The following is a 26874-nucleotide window of genomic DNA, read 5'->3' on the forward strand; positions in this document are numbered from 1 at the left end:
CCTCCCCCCTGAAAGGTGCCAACTGTGACACCGGAGGGGGGGAGGGTTCCGATGAGAGGAAGTTCCACTTTAGGGTGGAACCCCGCTTTAATCACCACTGTTTTTGCTAATCAAACAAAAATGTCCAAAAATGTAAATAAAAAAAAATATATATTTTTTTCAGTTTTTGTTATAACATTTTTCAAATAAGTAATTTTTCTTCTTTACTGATGAGGCTGCACTAGCCGCTATGGATAATTAAAGGGACTCAGTCATCAGACCATTCATTCCAAATATATTTTTGTAAGTGCATTTAGCCCCCTTCAGCGCTGTTGCACTTTAAATGACAATTTTGTGGTCATGAAACACTGTACGCAAATTAAAGTTTTACCATTGTTTTGAGACAGAGCTTTAGTGGTATTTAATCACCACCGTTTTTTGTTTTTTTTTGCTAATTAACCTCTTGCCAAACAGCCACCGTCATTATAAAGCGGCAGGTTGGCACGGTTGCACGAATCGGAGCAGCCGCTTTAAGAGTAATAGTAGGCACGCCCGCGGCGTAGATGTGCATGGCCTGTGGCCGCAATGACTGCCAGCCACACGCGATCACTCCGCAGAGAGTCAGAATGGGGATGTGTCAATGTAAACAAACAGATCCCCATTCTGACAAGGGAGTAGAGAGAGATGGTCTGTTCCTAGTGATCAGGAACCACAATCTATCTCCTCTAATTACTACACTCCCCCCCACAGTTAGAAACACCTCCCTAGAGAACGCTAAACCCCTTGATCGCCCCCTAGTGTGAACCCCTTCTTTGCCAGTGTAATTTATACAGTAATCAGTGGCTATTTTTAGAACTATTATTGTCACTGGTCCCAAAAAAGTGTCCGATCTGTCCACTACAATGTTGCAGTCCCGCTAAAAATTGCTGATCTGTGCATTTAACCCCCTTCCTGCCCAGACCAGCTTTCAGCGCTGTTGCACTTTGAATGACATTGTGCAGTCATGCAACGCTGTAACCAAATTACATTTTTATAATGTTTTTGAGACAGACAGAGCTTTCTTTTGGTGGTATTTAATCACCACTGGGTTTTTTTCATTTTTGCTAATCAAACGAAAAAATGAAATGTACAATTTTGAAAAAAAAAATAAAAAATCTTTCTTAGTTTCTGTTATAAAATGTTTGCAGTTAAGTAATTTTTCTTCTTCACTGATGGGTGTTGCTGAGGCTGCACTGATACTGATGAGTTGCACTGATAATCAGGACACCAATGATTAGTGTCCTGATTATTAGTGTAAAGAATGTGCTGACAGCTTTGCCAATTATGAGCTCTTCTTTCCTCACACAGAGCCTGAGGAAAGGACTGCTGATAACCGGAAAGTCTGTATACATGATTGGACACAGCTGATCACATGGGAAAGGGATGTTGTATAAAATAGAAGAAAAATTCAGCAGGAAAATAATAATTAAGTGGAGTAGAATGAGTTAATACAGCTAATTAGAGTAAATTAAGGGTTAAACAGAGGAATCATTTGGCTACCTTGACAGGTTGCTTTAAACTGACTTCATCTGCAGATCAAACCTCATCCCTTTGATCTGTATGTGAATAAACAACAAGATAGATACAAAAAGAAACAATGGGAGTTATTTACGAAAGGCAAATCCACTTTGCACTATAAGTGCAAAGTGCGCTTGGAAGTGCAGTCGCTGTAAATCTGAGGGGTAGATCTGAAATGAGGGGAAGCGCTTCAGATTTTTATCATCTAATCATGTGCAAGCTAAAATGCTGTTTTTTATTTGCCTTGCATTTCCTCCTCGGATCCACAGCAACTGCACTTCCAACTGCATTTTCTGTGCAATTTCAGTTGCACTTTGCACTTGTAGTGCAAAGTGGAGTTGCCTTTAGTAAATAACCCCCAATGTTTTTTTTTTTTATCTCTGTTTCAGCGGCTGAGCAATGTTGATAAACCTTGCCCGGCTGCTTTTTTTTTTTTTTTTGACAGCTTGAATTGCCAGGACTTCATTTACACTGCAGCTGTCAACAGGGCAGAGGAGGCCCATCCATTAAGGGAGCATGAACGCCGCCCCCCCCCCCCCCATCCACGCGTCTGGGTGCTTTCGGGGGGGGGGGAGGGGGGTTGATGCACCTGGTAAGAGCCAGAGGCTCTAATAGGCTTCCTCCTTCCAGCCAATCAGGAAGTGAGTCTGTAGACATGTCACCCGTTTGGTTGAAAGGGCAAGCGATCCTATTATGTGGAATGATGTGGAATTGGAATTCCCTTCCACAGGCGGTGATCTCAGCGGGGGGCATTGATGGTTTAAAAAAATTATTAGATAAGCACCTGAACGACCACAACATACAGGGATATACAATGTAATACTGATTTATAATCGCACACATAGCTTGGACTTGTGTCTTTTTTCAACCTAACCTACTATGTAACTTTGCATATTCTTTTATATATGCTGTGATTCTGTACTTGTCAAATATGTTGTAGAAAATCTCCGTCCACCGAGGTTGGCTGCAACCATTTTAATTGTGGGCAGCTGAAGCTGCTGCCAGTTCACTTCCTGGATTTACACAGACACACACACACCTCCAGCTCTGCAGCTCTCATTGGCCCTCTTATGACTCATCCCACCTACCTTTCTGGCAAACTCTCAGGAGAGAGAGAGCTGTGTATGATGTCATAAGCCTAGGCTTTTTACTAAACAAGAATTAGGAAGTGGGCTGTATAAGGTATTTACTGGCAGAAACAAAAAGGTTTTACTATCCAAAGTAAAAATAACAAGGGCAGAAGATTTAATAGATGGAAAATTGAAAAAATGACTGAAGGTCCACTTTAAAACAATTTTGCATAAACACATAAACTAACAAAACATAAATACATCTTATGTTTAAAGCTGCGAACCTCCAATGGTGACTCTTGCAATTTGCTATCAAAACATGTTGTTATAAGAACTTTCCAAAATTACATGAACTTAAATCATTAAGGCTCCATGCACACTTGTGTGACTTGACATGCGACTTTGGAAATTAATGTCACATGACAAGTCACACTTCATGTTTTTCAATGACAACCATATAAAAAATGTGCAACTTAAAGTTGCAGCAACTTTAAAAATGTTCACACACTACTGTGGTCCGACTTTCATCACACCTGATTGTTATCCATGCAATAGTTGTCCATTTTCATTGGTAAAAGCCAAAGTTGCATCCAATTTCCACCCATCCAAAGTTGCACTCCAAAGTCAAGCAACTTTGTACAAATGTGAATGAAGCCTAATATAGTGAAACCATATAAGCAAATGTAATGTAAATAACGTCTCTGGGAGAGTCCTCTCTGTGTATGTGTGATTCTTAAGGTCTTGTGCAGCAAAACACCACATGCTGACCACCACCAGTCACAATTCGCTCACATCAGATAATCGAGTTACAATAGATCTATATGTGCTTTTCCCTACCATGGTGGGGGGTGTCTTATCCTCCCCGTGTAGTTTTTCTCCTAATTCACTAAACAGTTCTCCAAGCCACCAGGATAAGATTCGTCAATGGCAATCAAACTCAAGAAAGACCATCATCATGTTTTACCTTTACAAAATCATCTACGTTTATTAAAAATCAAGAAACCATTCACATTAAAAAGTGCACTAAAATCTGTGTATATAACTGGTATGGGTGCACTGGCCCCTTAAGGAGCTACACAGCGTCACAAACCAATATCACCTCTCAGGCTCAATTGACAACATCCTTTTCATCCAGATGAGAGAGAAGTTGGCTGCAAATGGAGTGGTGCATGGATGAGACCAGAATATAAGCCTGACATCACCTTGGAAATACTGCTATCCCCAATTAGACATATGAATGCTATTCTTTATATGTATAAGAATCTTCAAATTCACATTCGGTTCCCATCATCATTTCAGATCTGCATGTGGCAGGTTACTCTCATGGGCCGGTAGGTGTTAAGCACTTAAGCCCCGGACCATTTTGCTGGCCAAAGACCAGAGCACATTTTGCGATATGGCACTGCATCGCTTTAACTGACAATTTGCGTGGTCGTGCTACGTGGCTCCCAGACAAGATTGACGTCCATTTTTTCTCACAAATAGAGCTTTATTTTAGTAGTATTTGATCACCTCTGCAGTTTTTATTTTTTGCGCTATAAACAAAAATAGAGCGACAATTTTGAAAAAAACACATTATTTTTTACTTTTTGCCATAATAAATATCCCCAAGAATATATTTAAAAAAAAATTTCCTCAGTTTAGGCCGATACGTATTCTTCTACATATTATTGATAAAAAAAAATCACAATAAGCGTTTATTGATTGATTTGTGCAAAAGTTATAGTGTCTACAAAATAGGGGTTAGTGTTATGGCATTTTTATTATTATTTTTTTTTTTACTAGCAATGGCGGCGATCTGCAATTTTTATTGGGACTGCGACATTATGGCGGACACATCGGACAATTTTGACACACTTTTGGGACTATTGTCATTTTTAAAGCGATCAGTGCTATAAAATTGCACTGATTACTGTAAAAATTACAGTAAATGGGTTAACCACCAGATGGTTAGGAAGGGGTTAAGTTTGTCCTGGGGAGTGATTCTAACTGTTAGGGGGAGGGCTGTGTGTGACACAGCGCTGATCCCAAGCTATGATCAGTGACAGTGTCACAAGGCAGAACGGGGAGATGCTTGTTTACATTAGCATATTGCATTGCATTGTGGTGACAAGGAGAGATCCTCAGCACAGAGCCAATCAAATAAGGGATTGTGCCTCTGTAACCAAGGATAACCAATAGCCAGCGGAAACTTAGGTGAGGAAATAACTTGGAATTGGATTATCTCATGGTGAAGAGCCCCTACGGCCATGGACAATGGAACCGTCTCATGAATCACATGGGCAGGCTGTAGAGGTCTCCAGTCAAGAGGCTCAATGGCAAGTGGAGAGTCATGCAGCGGAATCGAGTGCTTCAATACAAAGGCAGCATCAATGAACAGGCCTGCAGCCCCAAAGTTGATAAGAGCCTGTATCTCGATGGAAGACTCAGCCCAAGAAAGGGTGACCAAAACCAGGGGCTTATCCTTCTGGATAACTGGGGACTAAACAATGTCACCTAAGGTCTGTCTGTCTGTGACAGGACCTGAAGGTTCAGGCGTTCCCTGGACGGGTAGGACAAGACTTCAAAAAGTGACCTGCCTGGCCACAATAAAGGCACAATCTCTCCCTCCTCCTCAAGGTTCTCTCATCCGCAGAGAGATGCGTGAAGCCCAAGTGCATGGGTTCAACTTCACTGACCGACTCGGTAACAGGAGGCATGGGAGGCAAGGGTGGAAATGGAAAGCTCGAAGGCAAATATACAGGAGGATTCCGCAAGCGCTCCTTAAAAGAGAGTCTTTCTTTGAGTCTGGAGTCAATGAGGATGGCAAACGTGATCAACTTCTCCAGCTCAGTGGGTATATCTAGGGCTCAGGTTGTATCGGAGCAGTCACAGTTGGAGATTCTAGGTGAGCCGTGTGACTCGGAAGCATTTGCAACATCATGGCAAACTGATCTATGCAGTGATCTTGCTCATCCAATCTGAATAAAATATTACCAACAAGCGGATTTACTGTATCTTCTGAATTCATGGCCTTCGCCTACTGTCAGAAACCATGAAAAGAGACTGAGACAGGAGAAGATGGAATCTATACCACTAAGTATTGGTCTTCCTGTGGGACATAGATCATCTTTGCACATTTTGGGAAGCTGGTAAATAACCGGTACTCTTGGGGCAACTGGAATGAGATAACTTGTCTGGGCTTTCTTAACAAGTCTTATCAAATAGGCTTTTATCTTGTTAACGCAATTGCTTCTTAATTTCTTATAAGTATTTTTATCTCCCACCAATCTATTTATTTCCTTAGCATAGTCCCTTTTCTTAAGGACCACAATCCCTTCACCTTTATTGGCCATATGTATGACTATATTTTTCTTTTTCTCAAGAGCCTCAAAACCTTTTTGAATGTTCCCTTTTTTATGACCCTTTTTAGTTCTCATCAATTTAATGTCTTATGGCACCACAAACTTAAAAACATCTACAACTGGTTGGAGTATTTCATATGGTTAAAGGTGGAATGATTTTTCAAACCACTATTTTGGTACTCATGGATTCCATACGGAGGCTTCTCAGCAAAATGTTTTTTGATGTTAAGCTTTCTGATAAACCTTTTGGTATCAATGAAAGCATTAAACCTATCTAGGCCTTTGGGCATATTTTAGGTCAAGTTCCAAGACCCTAAACTCATTGGCCGTAAATGTTTCCTCATTAAGTTGAAAATCCCCCTGCCTACTGATCCCTCTGTCTTTTGGTTCTTTATGAGACAACAAGTGTCTAAAAATGAGACGGAATGGATTTTTAAATGTAATACTTTACATCCTGCTGGTATTAATATGGATATTGATTTGAAATGTTATATCTCTAAATATTGATTGTTATGGTGTTCCAACCATGTCTTATCCTTTTTAACAAATTCAAGATTGGAATAATGTTGAGGGCATTATCCTTTTTATCCACAAGATGGCGTCTATATTTGCCTGGATGCCTTTTAGAGCATTTATAGCTAATTCCATTGGGACACCTCTAGAGGGTGTGCCGCACACAGAATTCTTTTTAAAGTTAGTTTTTTATAATTAGATTTAATAAATAACATCATGTAATTTAAGCTTATTAGTTATTTGAGGTATCATATTATATTCTATATGCGGCCATTGAGCCATATCCGAGGAATGGAGTAGATCCTTTACTTTCATTCGCACTAATTCACGGGACCTGTGACATACAGCTTATTCAGGGATTCTGTCACTGCTCTTAGGGTGGGGGGTGATGAAATTAGAGCTACAGTTGATTATAATATTCAATTAATTGCAGCTAGCCTAACCATTATATAGGGCGGTGGGATTTATAAAGATAACTTCTTGAATTGTTTTTAATATATTTGGTTAACATCTTTGGATCTATAGGAATGTTATGTAGATTTTCAGAATCTCCAAATTATTATTATTATAACCCCCAAAGGCTGTGTTCACAGCTATGCGATTTTCTCCGCATCCAATTCGTATGGTAGGAGATTGTGACCAGTTCTCTCTGGTGCAAATTTGCACAGGGGTCCAAAATTCAGTCTGAAATTGGACCTGAAATGGTGATCGGGACGCACCGGACCCCTGCTGTGAACCTCATGCGGCAATAGTGTGAACCCAGCCAAAGACACATATCTTGCTCCATGAACTGCATTGAGAATGGGGAAAAAAGAAACTTGTGCTATATCATGTACTCATTTATGAACTGATGGTTTTTATACAGTATGTCTTTAGTATTATGCTGTATAAGTGCTGCGTAAACTCTGGGCGCTATATAAATCCTGTATAATAATAATATCATATTGTTTGTACTTTTTAGGATGCCACAATGATTTTTAATCATATCTATTAGATCTATGGTGTGGTATAATGAAAGTCCTATAATTACTTATATTTATTCATTGTCACCATTAGTCCTAGCTGAAGAGCCAAAATACACTATAGGTTCATTGCTAAAATATGTTTTGTTGGACCCACCAGAGAACCTTCAGGAGGTCTGAACCAACTATGCAATGCATAGCTAAATAAGAAGAATGAAAATAAAAATATTGTTTAGTGTTACTTTTTATTGTGTACTACTAAACAGCCATATATACCCTAATTTTATTAAAGAAGACTAAGGCTGGCCATACATTACATAATTTTCTTCTACAGTTTTTTTTTTAGATTTACCAAACCATATAGGTCTAAACAAAACACTTTAAATTCGTATGCAGCCAGACAGGACCTTGTACTACATGGTACTACGTAGTACTACATAGTTTAAGGTAAATCTAAAGGAAATTAAATATGAAAACGTTATAATGTATGGCTAGCCTTATAGACCTATAAAAAATATTTACACTTCTTTTATTTACAATTATAATTTCTTTACATTTGTATTGCTACATATCATCACCTCCCCCAATAGCTATCAAGACACTCCCACGGACATTTGCTGATTTACATACACATTGGGTATCTTAAGAATTCCAAATGGCAAAGCATACAGAAGTTATTAGTTCAAAGTGAGGAATGCACTATTAGTTCTCAGCACCTTTTGCAAATTTCCCCCTCTAGTGGACAGAAATATTATTGTGCTAGTTCGAAGTTTGTTTTTATCAGTTGTGAGAAAATGTAAGTGATAATAAAATAAAGATACATCAGGATAAGTAATGTTCTTATCAGTCAAGTGAGGTTAAGTTCTCATCATTTCCCACACAAGGAACAGCCTTAGCCACTGCTTTTCAAAGAAAACAAAGATTTACTAAAACTAGAGTAACTGTGCATCAATCAACCAATCAACATGTGCTGTAAATTGCCTTAAGTATTGCTCCTGTTTCTTCTTGTCAGAGGTTGCCATTTTGATGAAGCCCAGAGCCCCTGAACAGCAGTAAATCATAAAGTGCATCCAAACCCATCAATTTAATGGTTCAAAAAATAGTTATTTTTCTTGAAATGCTGGAATTGCTAACTGTCACATTTGCTTGTGTCCTAATTTTCAAACCATCAAATAGCCGGTGTCATAACTGATCACATGGCACCATGGCAGCTTCAGAAACAGCTTCTTTGGCTGAAAAGAAGGATAGGAGGGTTTAATTCCACTTTAAGGCTGTCAGCAGATTGGCCTCTACAAATTCATCAGTGCCTATAAAAAGAGAGCAACTGAGCATGTGCAGAGTCCTGGGAGACGGTGTATTACTGGATTTTAAATAGTAAAGGCAGTCATTTTTAAGGTTTTACATAGCTATACCTGCAAAAGAGGGCCAACCTGAAGTGATCTACCAGGACTTCATTTTCTGATTAAAGTTCTACTTTAAAATGTCATTAATCCCACATCATTTAAAAAAAACTCTCAAATAAATGGTATATTATATGCTGTTCATAATAACTCAGTCACTATGGGATTCATTTTCTGTATTTTACAAAAAATCTGTTTGATCCTGCTGCTCTCTATATCCCCTTCTGTTCATGTCCCCACTGCAGTTGGGAATTTTGTAGAGCTGTGTTGGTCGCTAGTGCACATGCTCAGGTTTTCCCATCTAAGCAGCCCATGTAATTATAGAGTTGCAAATGTGGGCATATACATAGTGGAAATGACAGCCCACTCTCTCCCTCCTCATCCATGCTCACTAACCAGCTAAACACAATGTGGGCGGGATATTATATCTAAATTGATGGAGGCTTTGCCTCCCTATTATCCTAAAGCACAGGCTGTATACCTCCCAACTTTTTGAGATGGGAACGAGGGACACCTATTACCAAAAGTATGTAGGCATAGGACACAAACCTTTCCATGACCCCTTAAAGGAGAATTATACAAAAAAAGATTAGTTAAACCCACAAGTACTTTTTTTAACCACCACTATTCCTTTACACTGGCTTTTGAAATTTACAAATGCAGCCATTTAGAAATTGGGTGAAAGGTTTAGCACTGAAAAACACTTTTTTGATATATAAAAAGTGCATTTTATATACAACTATATAGATTAGACCAAAATGAGGAACAGTTAGGAGCTATGGGGCTGGAGGGGTGTGACGCACAGATCCGCACACACCATGTTAATGACAAATATATATTTGTATAACCATGTAAAAATATTTATTGATATTAATTATTTATTTTTACTTTGTATCCCAAAGGCTGTGTTTTTTTTGTTTTGAACATGTGACTGGCAGCATAGGACTGGAAGCTCCTCCTGCTTATGTTTCCCTGCAGACAGACTGGGAGAGAGCTGGGTCATGTGACAGCTGTATATTGATTACTCCATTGATTACTCCATACTTAAGGCCATTCCTGCGCTGTATATTGATTACTCCATTCCTGTATACGGTACTGAGATATTTTATTCTTTTAAATAAAATAATTACAGTGCCGTTATCCACATACAGAAATAGAAGGAACAATGTAAATAAAACATTGTGTGTTTAGTATCACTTTAAGCTTTGAAAATGATAGCTAGAATCTATTTGGTCTGCCATGCACAGCTGCTCCAGATTCTGACTGCTCCAGTCTTAGGCACCATTCGCACTGGTGTGTAGCCATTCATCGTTAATGGCACCCCAAATGTGGAAAATAAACTATGCGTTTATCATGTGTCAAATGTGGAAAAACATGCAGTTAAAAAACAGGCGAAGCTGAATACGGAAAATTTGGGATGTCCCCAGTACAGTTATAGGGGAAAATCTTCCAATGGAGTCACTAGTTCCTCTCACTTCCTATTATGGTTGTGGGACAGGAAGTGAAGGGACAACTCCCCAATTGGACACAGATGACAGAAAAAAACGAAAAAGCTGACAAGGAGTATAACCCTTCCTTATATTATGCAAAATAAATGTAAAAAAGTTTGGCCTTTAGTTACACTTTCATTTTTCTGTTTGCATGAAGCCTTTTTTATAACACATTTTAAATTAGTTACATTTTTAATCTTGTGGTCTTAAACCGGGCATGTATTTTAGGATTTTCTTGTCAATCTACATTGTGTGAACAGGACCCACTTTATCTTTATATATATCAGGAGTGCCTTAACATGTGGCCTGTGGCACCCTCTGATGTGGCCCGCCACCTCCTGCTCTGGGATGGCGGGTCAGCAAACCCAGATCATGGGGTTCCGACCCGCCATCCCCGAGCATCAGTGTGAGGAATGGAGTCGGTGCTGGATGAAGCAGAGCCGATGCTTGATGTATAGTGCCAGTGTTCTGACGAGAAAGGTCCCCCCGTCGGATAGCGTCCACCCTATACTGCTCAGGCACAGCGCTTGCGCAGTACGGAGGACAAAGGAGACGCTGAAAGTCACCGAAGATGAACAGCTGATTATCAGCTGTACACTGCACCTGCGCACTTGATAATACATTTTGTCACACGCTCCCGATGTTGTAAGACAGCACTTTGTAAGAGGGCCCCTTGCGGGCTTGCTTCGCTCGCTGCACTTCGGGCATGGCCTCGCTGCACTTGGCATATTTATATTCTAACTCTATGTCCACTTGGATGGTGGGGCTTGAACCTGGACTCGGTGCGCAGGCACCATGTAGAGCTGACGATCAGCTGTTCATCTTCGGAGACTTTCGGCATCTCCTTTGTCCTCTGTACTGCGCAAGCACAGTATAGGGTGGACCATATCCAATGGTGGGACAGTTCTCGACAGGACACCGGCTCCTGTCACAGCTAGAGTGATACCAAATGTAATCCGCCTGTGACATGAGTGATACGGGAAGCATGGGCTCTGCTCTCTACTGCAGCCGCATGCTTCCTCTAGCGCTAACTCCTGTCACACTGATGCTCAGGGATGGTGGGTCAGGAACCAGCCAGCAATACCCACCAACATTACTTACCAGCAGTACCCACCAACAGTACCAGCCAGCAGTACCAGCCAGCGGGACCAACCAGCAGTACCAGCCAGCAGGATCCACCAGCAGTACCCACCAGTAGTACCAGCCAGCAGGACCCACAAACACCCACCAGCAGTACCAGCCAGCAGTACCCACCAGTAGTATCAGCCCTGGAGGACAGCCAGCAGCAGCCACCAGCCATGCTTGCAGGAATCCTGAGGAAGAAGTGAAGATTAAGGTCAATTGAGGAGCAGGTAAACTGTAATGCATCAATGTGAAAGCAGCCTTAGGCCCCTTTCACATGATTGGTCCGATCGGGTCCGCTAGTCTGTTTTTCAGATGGACCCAATTGGACCATCCATTCACCTCTATAGAGCAGCAGATGTAAATGGACTTGTGTCTGTTTACATCCGCCTATCTCCAATTTGATCCACTCTGTTGCCTTCTGTCTGGGCAGATCGGAGGGCCCATAGAGAAGAGTGAGCTATGTCCATGTCTGCTCTGCATATGCAGACCTGTCATCTGCCTGCTCCGCTCATTGTGGCCCGCGACCGGTTACCAAGTCGCCAAAGTGACTCTTGCTCTTCAAAAGGTTGGACACCCCTGATATATATGTATGAAATATGTGTTTTTTTTTCTTTTTGTTACAATGTATACCACATCCTTTTCACCCTATACACCAGGGGTCTCCATTTTTTTTTTTTTTTTTTTTATCAAAGGGCTGGTTTACTGTCCCACAGGCTTGAGGGGGGCTGTACTGTGGCCAATAGGAGTAGAAAATGCCCTAGCATAAGTGTCTTATCATTGGTTTTAACCCCTTATCACCTGCACCATAGCCAAAATACAGCACACTTCTCCAGTTCTAGGAGGGCATCCATGAACGCATGCCCCTTGGGGTGTGCATCAGGTGCGCTCTGTTAACGCTGTGTCTTTTGGACACAGCTGATCACAGATCACAGTAAAGGTCCAACCACAATGGCCCTATACCATGTGATCAGCTGTGTCCAATCGCAGTTGATCACCTGTAAACAGACTTGCCAGTTATCAGCATTCCTTTCCTCACATGCTGTCTCTGTGTGAGAAAAAGAGTGCCAATAACCAGCAAAGCTGACAAGGCACAGTGAGTACATTGCTTAAACTTATAATCAGGACACTGATGATCAGTGTCCTGATGATCAGTGTAGTCCCATCAGTGCCAATCAGCACAGCTTATCAGTGCCCATCAGAGAGTTGCCACCTATCCAGGATTCACCCAGACAGTTCGGGTTTTGAATCATGTGTCTGGGTTTCAGTCCACCTGAAACCCGGACACATTATTCAGACCAGGTTGTGGCTCCCCAAGTGACCGAGATAGTCATACACAAATTTGTTGCCGCCCGGGAGCTGCGGGCAGCTGTTTGGGGGCAGGTTTGACTGAAGGGTGGGGTGATAATGTTAGCAAGAGCAATTTGGCCACACCCACTGTTTGCCAAGGCGCGCTCTGTGCGCTACATTACTACTCTCCTTGGGGCACCCAAATTTATCCCAGGTCTTTTATAATCCTATAGTGCAGGGATATGCAATTAGCGGACCTCCAGCTGTTGCAAAACTACAAGTCCCATCATGTCTCTGGGTGTTATGCTTGTGGCTGTCAGAGTCTTGCAATGCCTCATGGAACTTGTAGTTCTGCAACAGCTGGAGGTCCGCTAATTGAATATCCCTGCTATAGTGTTTAGAGTACAAAAAAATTTAAATAATAAAATTGCCCTGTGCTGCAAAAGTGTTTGGGTTTGGCTTGAAAAGGTGGCAACCCTAGCCCATCAGTGGAGCCTCATCAGTGCCAATCAGCGCAGTTTATCAGTGCCCATCAGTGGAGCCTCATCAGTGCAACCTCATCTGTGCCAATCAGTGCAGCTTATCAGTGCCCATCAATGAAGCCTTATCAGTGTGGCTTCATTGGTGCCAATCAGTGCAACTTATTAGTGCCCATCAGTGGAACTGCATCAGTGCAGCCTCATAAGCGCACATCAGTGAAGAAGAAAAATTATTTATTTGGGAAATTTTATAACAGAAACTAAGAAAAACATTTTTTTCCCCACAAAATTGTTGGTCTTTTTTTCGTTTATTTAGCAAAAAATAAAAACCCCAATGCTGATTAAATACCAACAAAAGAGAGCTCTGAATGTTGTATTCTTGTGTGGATGTGTTTTTACGATATTGCAAATTGAAAAGTATAAAAACTATAATCCAGGAATTGACACCCAATAATACAAAAGGAAACTGGTGGATCGTGCTCTTACAGTATTGCACTTTAGCAGTAAGCAGGTGACTTTAGCAGTAAGAGATCTCTGGAAATTCTGTTCCAACTATTGCAAAGTGTCCTGAACTACACTTCCCACAATGCCAAGCGCTGTACAACCAGCCAGACACACAAGGGTTGTTGTTGGGAAGGGCTGTTTGTCAGATGCCTGCATATTCGGTCTGTTTTTCGCAGCACGTTTATTCAATGATATGCCTTTTTGAGGTGTTCGGAATGAACATAGATTTTTATTTCAGTTTTGTCCGTATCGTTTCAGGTAATTTCCCTTGACATTTCTAGGCTCACGTTGCAGGCATTGCTAAAGTCAGCCGGAAAGAGGAGTCAGGAAACCAGGCTGCCCGAGGACCCCGTTGCTGTGCGGCGGCTGTTGTATCAGAGTGCTGGTGGAACACCGGGAGTGCCCTGTGTGGCCGATCGGGGATTGCTGGTGTCCGGCTGTACAATCCGCACCATGAGCTCGGTCGGTGTGATGTCTCCGGCCGCTGCGCCAGCCACTGATTACTATGAAGAGGAGGATCTGGAGAGCGCCGAGGAGGAGGATGACCGGAGTTTGCGGGGCCGGGAGTCTGATGAGGGTGAGGGATGCTGCGGGCTTTGTTTACACTCCGCTCCGACAACATGTCAGAGGTGCGGGGAAGTGACGTCATGGACGGACTCCCTGCTGTCATGTGTTGAATCCCCCAGTGACCAGGCAGCTGTGTTCTCCCCAACTTTCTCTGATGGGGTCAGGCTCATTCTCTATGGGCAGCAAAAGGGGGGTGACTGTGTCTTGTGCTGGTCTGAAAATTGGTCCCCCAGTGTTCCCCCTGTGGAGATCCATGGGTTCCCGAACACTCCAACCCGAGTGCCACATTTGGCACTTTTTGGGGAGGAGCGGGTACCTGGTTTTGTCAGGTACCCGCTTTAGGGTAAGATTGCAGCAGCAATCTACCCGTATGTCCGACCCCACCCCCCTTCTTCAGCCTTCTGAGACACACACAGGTCCCAGAAGATAGTGGGACCAATCACGAAAGTGCATCGTGACTCGCACATGTGCAGTAGGAAACTGTCTGTGAAGGCTTCATTGCCAGTAAACCTTAACCACTTGCCGCACACTCACCATCAAATGAATGGGTGGCTGTCATATGATGGCCTCCCAGAACGACCGCTCTTGCGCGCCATCGTGGCAATCAGTGGTGCGGTGTGTCAGTCTGACGCACCGCTTCACCAATCTCGGTAAAGCGCCTCTGACGGAAGCTCTTTACCACGTGATCAGCCATGTCCAATCACGGCTGATCGCGATGTAAACAGGAAGACGCGGGTAGAGGAGAGCCGTCCGGCTGCTCTCCTGATGGGGGGGGGGGGGGTCTGTGCTGATTATCAATGCAGTCCCCCCCCCCCCCCCCTGGATGCTCAGGACCACCAGGATGCCGCCAGAGCCACCACAGTGGACCACCAGGTATGCCACCCTAGACCACCAGGCGGCTGCCAATCAGTGCCCATCCCCAATGCCTGCCAGTGCCATCAGTGATGCCTAACAATGCCATCTATCAGTGCCACCCATGAGTGCCCATCAGTGCCTGCCACCTCATCAGTGCCATTCAGTGAAGGAGCAAACATACTTCTTTAAAAAATGTTATAACAGAAACAAAAGAAAAACGTTTGTTTTCAAAATTTTAGGTCCCTTTTTATTTGTTTAGCAAAAAATAAAAAGACGCAGAGGTGATCCAATACCACCAAAAGAAAGCTCTATGTGTGGGAACAAATTGATAAATATTCTGTTTGGGTACAGTGTAGCATGACCGCGCAATTGTCATTTAAACAGCGTCAGCGCTGAAAATTGGCTTGGGCCCAAGGGGGTGTAAGTGGCCAGTATTGAGGTTGTTAAAGTGTTTGTAAAGCCACTTGTCGTGTCTCTACAATCCCCTCTGTTAGATAATAACATGTGCCCCACTGTATGTCCTTTTATAAAATAAAATTGCCTCTATCTATCTTATTTCAGATCGTCTCCTGCCATTCGCGTGACGACTCGGCTCTCTCTCTCTCTCTCCCTCTCCTTTCCCTGTGTGACAGATACAGGGGCCGAAAACTCCCGCTGACCTCAGCCAGAGAGGAGAGGAAAGAACTGAGGAGTCATGTGAGTGCCTGGAGACGATCTGAAATAAGGTAGAGGGTTTTTTTTTTTTTTTATATATAAAAGACATACAGTGGGGCACATGTTATTATCTAACAGAGGGGATTGTAGAGACAAAACATTATTGTTTTACCAGCAGGAGGGGAGGATCGTGGAGTGGATGGAGCTAACGGGCAGGGAGGGGGATAGGGGGGAGAGAGGAGGCATCTAAACTGACCACGGTTTCAGGACTCGGCAGAAGGGCTGGGGAAAAAATCTATTTAAATCTTGAATCGAGTTGAGAGGTCAAATTGGTTCAAAATTTAAGCAAATCAATTTTATTTATTTTTTTCACTGGGGCCGGCGTGGTGCTGATTTTTAATATTAGAGCACTAGGGTGTCAGCGCCGGTCCTGGGGAGCTGCAGGCAGGAGTTTTTAAGCAAGGCTTCGGCCTAGTCTGCGGCATCCGGCTTCCGCAGGGCTACGACGAAGCTGCGGCATTGCCTAAAAACTCCTGCCTGCAGCTCCCCAGGATCAGCACTGACATATTAGTGCCCTAATATTAAAAATCAGGATGTACGGTATTTGTAGCTGCTGACTTTTCATTTTTTTTTTGAGGAGACTGGAGGTCTTCTTTAAATGTATTAGCAAATTTAGGTACACTAACAAATTAAAGGCAATCTCCAATTCACACTTTATAATCAGTTACAGCGAACAGTTTTTTTTTTTTTTTTTGCAGACATCACATCTAAGAGGCCCTAGACTAGAGAATAAATTGGTGGGCTTTGCAATTTTTATGTCACACAGTATTTGCGCAATATTTTTTCACATGCAAATATTTAGAAAAAAAAATAAACTTTAATGAATTTTAATGCAATAAACACAATATAATACCCACTTTTTGGTAAAATATAAAAGATGGTGTTACGCCAAGTAACTAGATACCTAGCATGTCACGCTTTAAAATTGTGCATGCTCGTGGAATGGCAAGAAACGATGTAGTCATAGCTGACAATTAAAAAGGCTTTAACAGGTTATCAGTTTAGAGTTCCAGAGGAGGTCTGGTGCTAGAATTATTGCTCTCACTCTTATGTTCATGACAATACCTCACATGTGCGAGGATAGGGGAGCCTCCCCTTTCCCCTTTCCCCTTTCCCCTTTCCCCTTTCCCTCTTCCTTCCATTTTTTGCTGTCACAAGGAATGTAAACATTCCTTGTGATAGCAATAGGCATGTGACAGGTCCTGTTTATGGAGAGAGATGGGATTTATTAGACCCCAGCTGTCTCCTCTGCACTTAGAAACATTTGATCACAGTATGATCAGATACTTTCCAAATTGAAAAATGGCACTGTTTACATTCGGGAAACCGTAAGTGACAAATCTGCTTCTCTCTTCCAGTTTCCTATACCATAGAACTCATCGGGGACCTTGGTCCACAACAAGCTCTGTGGTGAGCCAGCTTTTATTCTTGGCTCGCCTGTGGGGCGGTAGAGCCGGAAGAGGCACGGGAGCCCTCCCACTGCCTTTTAAAAGCCATCTAGCAGCTAATTAGCCGCTAGGATGACTTTTACATAAAAGCCAGTCGCCCGCTGAGAAAAAAAACAATACCGGAATGATGCCTGTAGCTGCAAGCATCATCCTGGTATAATCACTTGAAGTCAAATGACGTACATGTATGTGATTTGGTGGTAAGTGGCTAATACCATTTTTAGCTACAACTATGAACAGATAGGGTTGTAAACCTACTGCAATGTTTTGCTTTGCAGTAGGTGATAGTGTTGTCACTTTAAAGCCTGGCAGTGCTCCTGTACCGCTTTACTGCAGATTGCTTTTCAGAGGGGCATCAAGGTCTGCTGGTGATTTGAACAAGCCCTTTGGGATGTATTAATAAAATAATATGCATAACCATTTGTCTGGTGACTCTGCATGTACATTTGTTTTGTGCAAAAAGGGCAACAAAAAAAAAAAATGTTCTTTATGCTATTTTCTCTTCTGAATGAATGTTGTTTTTTATGGACGAGTAAAATACTACATTATGACCACTAAAGCTGGGGAGCATATAAATTGGTTACACTTACTTTTTAATTCCTGCCAGTGTTCTGGCAGATAGTGTCCTGCCATCATATAGTGTCCGCCCCGTACTGCTCATGCGCAGTAAGGGGCAGAAGAAGCTTTGGAAAATCTCCAAAGCTGAACGGCGCCTGCGCCGTGAGTGGAGGTGGTAGCCCCACCATCCAAGCGGACATAGGGCTGTGAAAATTAGAGGGCCCCTCGCGGGTGAGCTTCACTCGCCACGCTTCGGGCTTGGCCTTGCTGCGCTCGGCTCTTTTATATTCCTACTCTATGTCCACTTGGATGGTGGGGATAGAAACCGGACTCATGGCGCAGGCGCCGTTCAGCCTCGGCTATTTTCGTAATCTGTGTTGCTGTGTACTGCGCATGCGCAGTACACAGCGGACACTATCCGATGGGGGACCTTTTATGATGGGACACCGGCATTCTTTAGAATTGTTACGTTGTATCTCTTGTTATCCAGGTGTGTGTATTTTCTATGCGCCTTAGCTCCATCTGGTGGAGCTGAGGAGAAGAACTCCAAAAACATGGTTAGGATTAGAGGTGAGCTCTGGTGTTTTTCCAAACTTCTCTCTAGTTGAACTTGGTGCAAAGCATTGAAGAGTTATTTACAAATAGATTTTTTTTTTATTTTGCGGTTTTTAAATGATTAGGGAGTTGATGAAGGCTGATTAGAGTAAGTAAGGGGTTAAATAGCGGAACATTTGTTCATCCCTTTAATCTGCAGATGAAGGAACAGACTCAAAAAGAAACAATGTTTCTTTTTATTTTAGCGTTTCAGCGGCTGAGCAATTATGTTAATAAACATTGCCGGTTGCTTTTTTTTTTTTGACAGCTCCAATCTCTTTAACCACTTCAGCCCCGGACCAATAAACACCTTAAGGACCAGAGGTCTTTTTCCAATTTCGCACTGCGCTGCTTTAATTGGTAATTGCGTGGTCATGCAATATTGCACCCAAACGAAATTTGCGTCCTTTTCTTCCCACAAATAGAGCTTTCTTTTGATGGTATTTGATTGCCTCTGCGATTTTTTTTTTTTGCGATATAAATGGAAAAAGAGCGAAAATTTTGAAAAAAAAAGATATTTTCTTCTTTTTGTTATAAGAAAAATCGAATAAACTAAATTTTAGTCATACATTGAGGGCAAAATTTATTCAGCCACATGTCTTTAGTAAAAAAAATGTCAATAAGCGTATATTTTTTGGTTTGCGCAAAAGTTATAGCGTCTACAAACTAGAGTACATTTTCTGGAATTTACACAGCTTTTAATTTATGACTGCCGATCTCATTTCTTGAGGTGCTAAAATGGCAGGGCAGTACAAATCCCCCCCAAATGACCCCATTTTGGAAAGTAGACACCCCAAGGAAATTGCTGATGGGTATGTTGAGCCCATTGAATATTTATTTTTTTTGTCCTAAGGGATTGAATAATGACAAAAAAAAAAAAAAAATTTTTTTTACAAAAAGTTGTCACTAAATGATATATTGCTCACACATGCCATAGTTATATGTGGAATTGCACCCCAAAATATATTCCGCTACTTCTCCCGAGTATGGGGATACCACATGTGTGGGACTTTTTGGGAGTCTAGTCGCGCACGGCACCCCGAAAACCAATCACCACCTTCAGGATTTCTAAGGGTGCAAATTTTTGATTTAACTCCTCACTACCTATCACAGTTTCGAAGGCCATAAAATGCCAAAATAGCACAAACCCCCCCAAATGACCCCATTTTGGAAAGTAGACACCCCAAGCTATTTACTGAGAGGCATGTTGAGTCCATGGAATATTTTATATTTTGCCAAAAGTTGCGGGAAGATTACAAACTTTTTTTTTTTTTGCACAAAGTTGTCACTAAATGATATATTGCTCACACATGCTATGGGCAGAAGTCAAATTACACCCCAAAATAAATTCTGCTGCTTCTCCCGATTACGGGGATATCACATGTGGGGGATTTTTTGGGAGCCTAGCCACGTACGGGACCCCGAAAACCAAGCACTGCCTTCCGGATTTAAATATAAAATGCTACCAAAAAACCTGTTAGCGATGGCAGGGATCAGGCCTGACTCTGCGATCGCTGCAGTTATGTGTTTAGTGTTTTGTAAGTGACAGTGATCGATCGATACTGCACTTGGGTGGGCTGGGCAGAGGGGCAAAACACAGGTGCTAGCAGGTATCTGGGCTGATCCGGCTAACAATGCGTTTTTTTTGGAACCCTAAACTGCTGGGGACGCTAGTATAGATCTGATCAGATCAGATATTGATCTGTTCAGATTCTATAGCACTACGGGAGGTGTATGCTTTGCGTGTGGGTGTTAGCGGTACTGGCACTAACCTAGCGCTGCCTGGGGCGACGCAGACCCTGACCCTAAAACCTAATTGATATCACCCGCCGGGTGATCAGGGGGTTAAACCTTTATTGGGTAATAAATGGTGGGTGCCCTGATGCTATAAAAAACAAACTAACCAGAGTCACCCGTAACACTTATACGGTGATCAGTGGTGAAAGGGTTAACTAGGGGCAATCAGGGGGTTCAAATTTTTATTAGGTAGTATATGGGGGTCCCTGGCGCTATATAAAAACCTGACGGGGAACCTAAATAACTAACTGGCTAACCAGCGTCACCAGTGACACTTATACTGTGATCGCTGGTGAAAGGGGGTGAAAGGGTTAACTAGCAGCAATCAGGGGGTTAAAACCATTATTGGGTAGTATATCGGGGTATCTAGCGCTATAAAAACCTGGCGGTGAACCTAAAAAAATAACTAGCACCTAGCGACACTAGCGACACTGATGCAGCGATCAGAAAAATGATCGCTTAGTGACACTGGCAAAAGGGGGTGAAAGGGTTAACTAGCGGCAATCAGGGGGTTAAAACCATTATTGGGTAGTATATCGGGGTACCTAGCGCTATAAAAACCTGGCGGTGAACCTAAAAAAATAACTAGCTACCTAGCGACACTGATGCAGCGATCAGAAAAATGATCGCTTAGTGACACTGGCAAAAGGGGGTGAAAGGGTTAACTAGCGGCAATCAGGGGGTTAAAACCATTATTGGGTAGTATATCGGGGTACCTAGCGCTATAAAAACCTGGCGGTGAACCTAAAAAAATAACTAGCTACCTAGCGACACATGCAGCGATCAGAAAAATGATCGCTTAGTGACAATGGCAAAAGGGGGTGAAAGGGTTAACTAGCGGCAATCAGGGGGTTAAAAACATTATTGGGTAGTATATCGGGGTAGCTAGCGATATAAAAACCTGGCGGTGAACCTAAAAAAATAACTAGCTACCTAGCGACACATGCAGCGATCAGAAAAATGATCGCTTAGTGACACTGGCAAAAGGGGGTGAAAGGGTTAACTCTAGGGGCAATCAGGGGGTTAAATCTTTATTGGGGGGTGATAGGGGGCTACCCTGGACCTAACACTAACTGTCCTGACAGTTTTTGCTGTCACAACTGACACTGAATGCATTGATCAGTAAAGAAATGATCAATGCAATCAGTGACACTGTGACTGGGGGGGGGGGGGGGCGGGGGATCGGGGGGGGATCGGGGGGGGGTTTGTGTGCCTGTGTGTACCTACATGTCAGTGTAGTGTTGGTGCACACTTACTTTTAGTCTTCTCCTCGTAGTCCGGTCAAAAAGACCGCCCCGAGGAGAATGACATCACTTCCTCCTTCCTGTGTAAACAATACACAGTGGGAGGAAGCTTCTCCTTGGCCAGGAGCGATCCAGAGGGGATGGCCGAAAACGAACGGCCATCCCCTCATCATGGAGCGCTCCTGGAGGGAACCGGACCGTCGTATCCAACGGGAGGGGGTCCGATCGGACCCCCCACCCGCTGGAAGGCAATCACGTACATCTACGTGATTGTGCCTGCCTGTGCCATTGTGCTGACGTACATTGGCAATACGGCGGTCCTGAAGTGGTTAACACTTCAGCTATCAACAGGGGAGACCCACTGACAGCTCAAAGAACCGAGCCTGAAATGATCGGTTTCAGGTATCGGTGCATTTGCACGAGTACCGATGCTTGGTATCGGCACTCATACTAGTATCGGTGCAACCCTACTTATAGTGATGGCTGCCTGCGCAGATTGGTCTTATTCACACACCTCTGATACCATAACTGGCATCTTGCTTCCTTTAATTTCTGTTCATAGTAATGGACCAATAAAACCCATGATAGGTGGGCAGGACAGCACCAGACACCACTAGGAAGTCATGTAACTTGCTTGTAAATAAAGCTTCTCTCAGCTGAGTCACAAGTCGTTTTTTGCCACGTTTCATAAAAAGTGAAATCAGTCCAGGAAATTTTGTTTGAAGGATAGATTTTTGACTATAAATAGACATTATAGTTATTTTTCCATTGCGTTTATAGCAAGGGTTTCTACAGTCATAAATTTGGTGTAATCCAAATTTCTAGTAAAGGAGAGATGAACCATTCAAACTAATTTAATTCCTATACAGAACAGCCTGGTTTCCAGTGCCTAACCTCTCATTTATTCTCCCTGCTATCTGCTGTATAGGATAATATGTGAAGATAATATAAAGCTAGATTTCATATAGTTGTGTTAGCACTATTTAAAAGTAACGTGTGTATTTTTTTTTCTATATTATGATCAAAAGCAAGTAATGGATCTGATTTTAAAGATGTACAGCCAACGTTCATTTGGCTGCACTTCTCCTGTGGATCACAGGATTGCAGTTCATTCTATACACCTGTGATCCATTTTTCTGAAGCCTGCTGTCAACTGTTGTCACAGAGACTGTCCAGGCTCAGACAAGATCGTGACCATATGGTTGGGATCTGCCCACATACCTGAACCGGCACCCAGCTCAGCTTCTCAGCAAACTGCTGAGAGCCTAAGCCAGCCACTTCTGCCCTCTCCACAGCGCAGAGCAGAGAGCCAGTGACAGCAATGTTTGATCGCTTGGTTCTCAGTCTTAGAAATGGCGAGGGATAGATGCGGTATCTGAGCGATGCTGCATCCACCTAGGTAGGTATGATTAAAAAAGAAAGAGAGAAACATTCCGATATGTGACCCTGTTATAAAGTTACCATTGTGCCCTCCGTCTAAAACAGGGGTAGGTGACCTCAGCCCTCCAGCTGTGATGAAATTACAAATCCCATCGTGCCTCTGCCTGTAGGAGTTATGCCTGTGTTTGTTAGGGTCTTGCAGTGTCTCATGGGACTTGTCGTTTCAAAACAGCTGGAGGGCCGAGGTTTCCTACCCCTGGTCTAAAACAAATGTTTCTTGGCTTTGTCAGTGCCCTTTGAGTGACAGACCCTGAGCGAGCGTGATGTACAATAAGTGTCAGAATTCCTTCGCTCTTGTTCCAAGGCAGTGACTCAGGAAGCTTTGAAGCCAATGCATCTCCTGAGATAGCCAGTCGACAAGCATTTTCAGAATGATCAACTATGACAGCCTCCATGATTCTCTGACAAGTTCTCTTTAAGATTGCAAAATGATAGAGAATCGAGAGTGATCAGGGCTTTTTTTTTTTAACCAATAAGAATTCCTCTATATAGCCTTAACCTAAGATCAAGGTACCTGTGCCTGGACTTTACTAATAGCGTTGATGCACTTTGTTGGACATGACAGTATCTAAGGCATTTTTATTTTTCTCTGTGTTCCGAATGGGTCGTTTAGCTATTCATGCAGGGGACCCAGCGGGGGCTTCTGGCCATTGGCTACAGGCGGCAGCCCTACTGAAAGCAATGGGAATTTCCGGCAAAGACAGCTTCCACAGCTAATCGTCAATATTCTCATTCCACTTGTTCCTCCAAAAGGCTATAAGATATTGGGTACCACAGCAATCACTGGCTGGAGACTGGATCTTCCATGGTACAGTGTAGATATCTGCCAGCACACCACGGATCTTCAGGTTGAGTACAAATGTTTTTTTCAAGGAAGTATGATCACATCGCAAACAAGATAATGCAATGTTTCCGAGTCATTCAGGACACTTTCATCAGACATGATTGGATGTTTTGCAGAATTGCCATACACTAATCAGAATCAAGCAAGAACAAAGTACCACCCACCCCTGGGTAGGTAGGACATCATAAGTCTGGCCAAAAAGGCAGCAAACAATAAGAGAGATCATAAGGCTATGCACTAACTTATTGAAAGAAATTCAGTGCCGCACTTTGCCGCTCCCATGGCTAATTGCACCTGACCATCTGCGACCAGGGCTAAGAATTTGTAGGTAATTGATCCATGAGGGATTGCATGCGAGTGGCCACAATTTTCTATGATGGCCGTTAGCCTCCAATTGCTTTCAAATAAGATGCTGCCTGCAGCTAATCACCAGGAACCCTAATTGGGTCTCTCACTTGTAATTGTTAATGTCCCTATTTGCAAATGTGAATGGGGCCCTAGAAATATTTACCCTTGCTTCCTGTCTGAGGATGATCTTACCGGAAATAAAGGAATCTCTCCAGTAAAGCCTGATAGGAGCTCTAATCCTTCTCCACTCTACCTAAGATTAAAAAAAAATAAGTTTTGGGTACAGATGCACTGTAGGTACATGTCTGACAATGTAGCTACATAGCTATGTGCATTTATTGTGTTTGATGTGATTTTCTGAGATGTGATTAATAAAAGACTATGTACAATTCTAAATGCCTATCGATTTATATCTTGCGATTTAGTTTTGCAGTGACTAATTACAATTTTTTATTTTTGTGTCCTGTGAAGACACTGAAGATGCCAGTGAGACTGATCTGGCAAAGCATGACAATGTGGACTATGTGGAAATGAAAGAACAGTAAGTAATGAACTACCAGTAAAATGACGCCCTTTTTTTTTATTTTATTTTTTTTTTTTATTATTTTTGGGATAGGACCAACACAGGAAGCATGCACGTATGAAATGATGCATTAGATGTAGGATGTATGTATTTTTGGAGTATATGCATCACGGTGAAGGTGTCCGAAGGAGAAATATACTGCGATTTGCTTATGTTGTGTTTGGTGACAGCATCTTTCAGAAAAACAAGTAGTGCCACTACAGTAAGAAATAATCGGCATGGGTTTATCAGTGGACGTTACTGCCAGCCTAAATTTGCACTTTAGTTCTGCTGTAGTATGGAGCTGCATTCTTCTGTAAGGCTGGGTTCACACTGCTGTGGTGACCAGATCGGATGTGATTCGCACTGCACTGCAGTGCAAATCACATCCGATCTCTGTGTGATGCGAGTTCAGCCATACGGATAGTATGGTTGAATTCGCATCGCATCCGGCCCAAACTCGCACAGGACCCTTTTTTTGGTCCGCAGCAGAATCGGATTGCATGGGTGTTCACACCATGTGATCCGATTCTTGTCCAAGTTTGCAGATCGCACTGCGATATGCGAACTGATCTGGGGGTGTCATTAACGTTTCACTGACACTCCCTCCCAGCTGTTCGCATAGGGCAGTGTGAACTGCCGCCGGGAGGCATGCGAAGCGGGCACCCGCAGCGGATTCACAGCGTTCCTGCATCGCAGCAGTGTGAACCCAGCCTAAAAGTGTAGTTGTCTGTCTTTTAAAACCTGAGATAGCATGAGAATGCAAATGTGGATCTCCTGTTTTTGTAAGTACTAGTTGGCGTATGTATTCATCTATTAGAAAAGCAAAAAAAAGGCCATGCCAAAATTTACATTTTGTTTCTGAAATATAGCTACATCAAAAAAAGTATCCTCTGTCATATTGTGTCTTTTTTAGAATGTATCAAGACAAATTGGCTTCTCTCAAAAGACAGCTGCAGCAACTTCAAGAAGGTAAGACATGCTTTCAAAGCTTACGTTTTTGGCTCAGTTGGAATGACGAGATTTGGCATTTAAGAAAACTAAGACATTTGTGCTTCTCAGTTCTTCATACTACATGACAGCCATTGATTTCTGTTTCAGTAGCTGTGTTGATATACTTAAAGTTTTATCGTAATTTATACCAGTAGCCATAGTGCTGATCGGTCAGACTAAGAGGACAGATACATTGTTGTCTATTATACTCGGTTCATATCAAGCACAGGGTAAGACATCACTGCTGTCTACGTTGTCAGCAGCTAACTGTATGCATTTGTTGTGATGTGTTCTTAGAAGATGTCACAGGTAATTTACTGTGGCCAATCTGTGACGTTTCATCCTGCATTATACATGCCCCGTGTTTGATCTGTGTCCTAGTAGTAGCCTTTTTATACTTTATTGTGGTTGCTCTGCTACGTTGAGTGATTTACTTCTGAGCTGCTGCTTTCAGCAGTTTGGGTTTGTTATCCTAAGGTACAGTTATTGGCATCCTACAAGGATGATGAAAAACTTAAACACCATAGGATTTTTTTGGCTTGCAGTTCTTACGCACAAAAAAAAAAAAATCAATTGCATCCTTATTCACATGCATTGTTTACATCTGCACAGTGGATTGTGTCACGACTTAAAAGGTATTTTTTGGCCACAGCATACACTTTCATTTTATAAGATCAGCATTGTAATAATACAAGCCGTAGTTTTCATCTAATATAAGCTTACTTGAAAAGTCTCCTTTCATGTTATGAGTTCTGCCTGTCTGCTGGCCATATCTTTCCTCAACTTCCTGGATTCTCTGCATGCTTTGCAGCTTCTTCTCTGCTTTTTACAAATGATTTTTAAAACTTCGCTCCAGGAACATTTAAACTTCCTTGCATTGGGGCTGCACCTGCACTGCAAGGGAGAAGGAAGCATGCAAGAAGGAAGTTGATAACTGTTCAAATAGAAATGGAAAAGTAGATTTACTTACTGATCCTCTATTCCTGCAGGATCCTCAGCACTCTAGACAGGTCCCCACAACATCTTCTCACCTTTTTTGCTTTGGAGTTCTAAGGTCCTAATGCCGTCAAGATAGATGCAGAGTCCATCGACCTGCATTGCACTTGAGGACGTAGAGGGAGAGTTCACTGCTGTAGCATGGGGGAGGATGGGATATGTAAAATTGCTTTTGCCATGTACTAGACAAAATGAGTAGTTAAA

General features: G+C 42.6%; 1 protein-coding gene across 2 annotated transcripts in view; it reads left to right on the forward strand.

Annotated features, from left to right (window-relative positions):
• The first annotated feature begins 14033 nt into the window (after positions 1-14033).
• SUDS3 (SIN3A corepressor complex component SDS3) overlaps positions 14034-26874 on the forward strand; it is a 60151-nt gene continuing 47310 nt past the window's right edge. For both annotated transcript variants that reach the window (XM_077462075.1, XM_077462076.1), the window contains exons 1-3: positions 14034-14287; positions 24591-24660; positions 25598-25653. In XM_077462075.1, coding sequence (XP_077318201.1) covers positions 14164-14287; positions 24591-24660; positions 25598-25653 — 250 coding nt within the window. In that variant the 5' untranslated portion in view covers positions 14034-14163. The remainder of the gene's footprint in view (positions 14288-24590; positions 24661-25597; positions 25654-26874) is intronic.

Source organism: Lithobates pipiens, unplaced genomic scaffold (genome assembly GCF_037356315.1).
Source record: "Lithobates pipiens isolate NorthernLeopardFrog02 unplaced genomic scaffold, aLitPip1_a1.2 Scaffold_3, whole genome shotgun sequence".
NCBI lineage: Eukaryota > Metazoa > Chordata > Amphibia > Anura > Ranidae > Lithobates > Lithobates pipiens.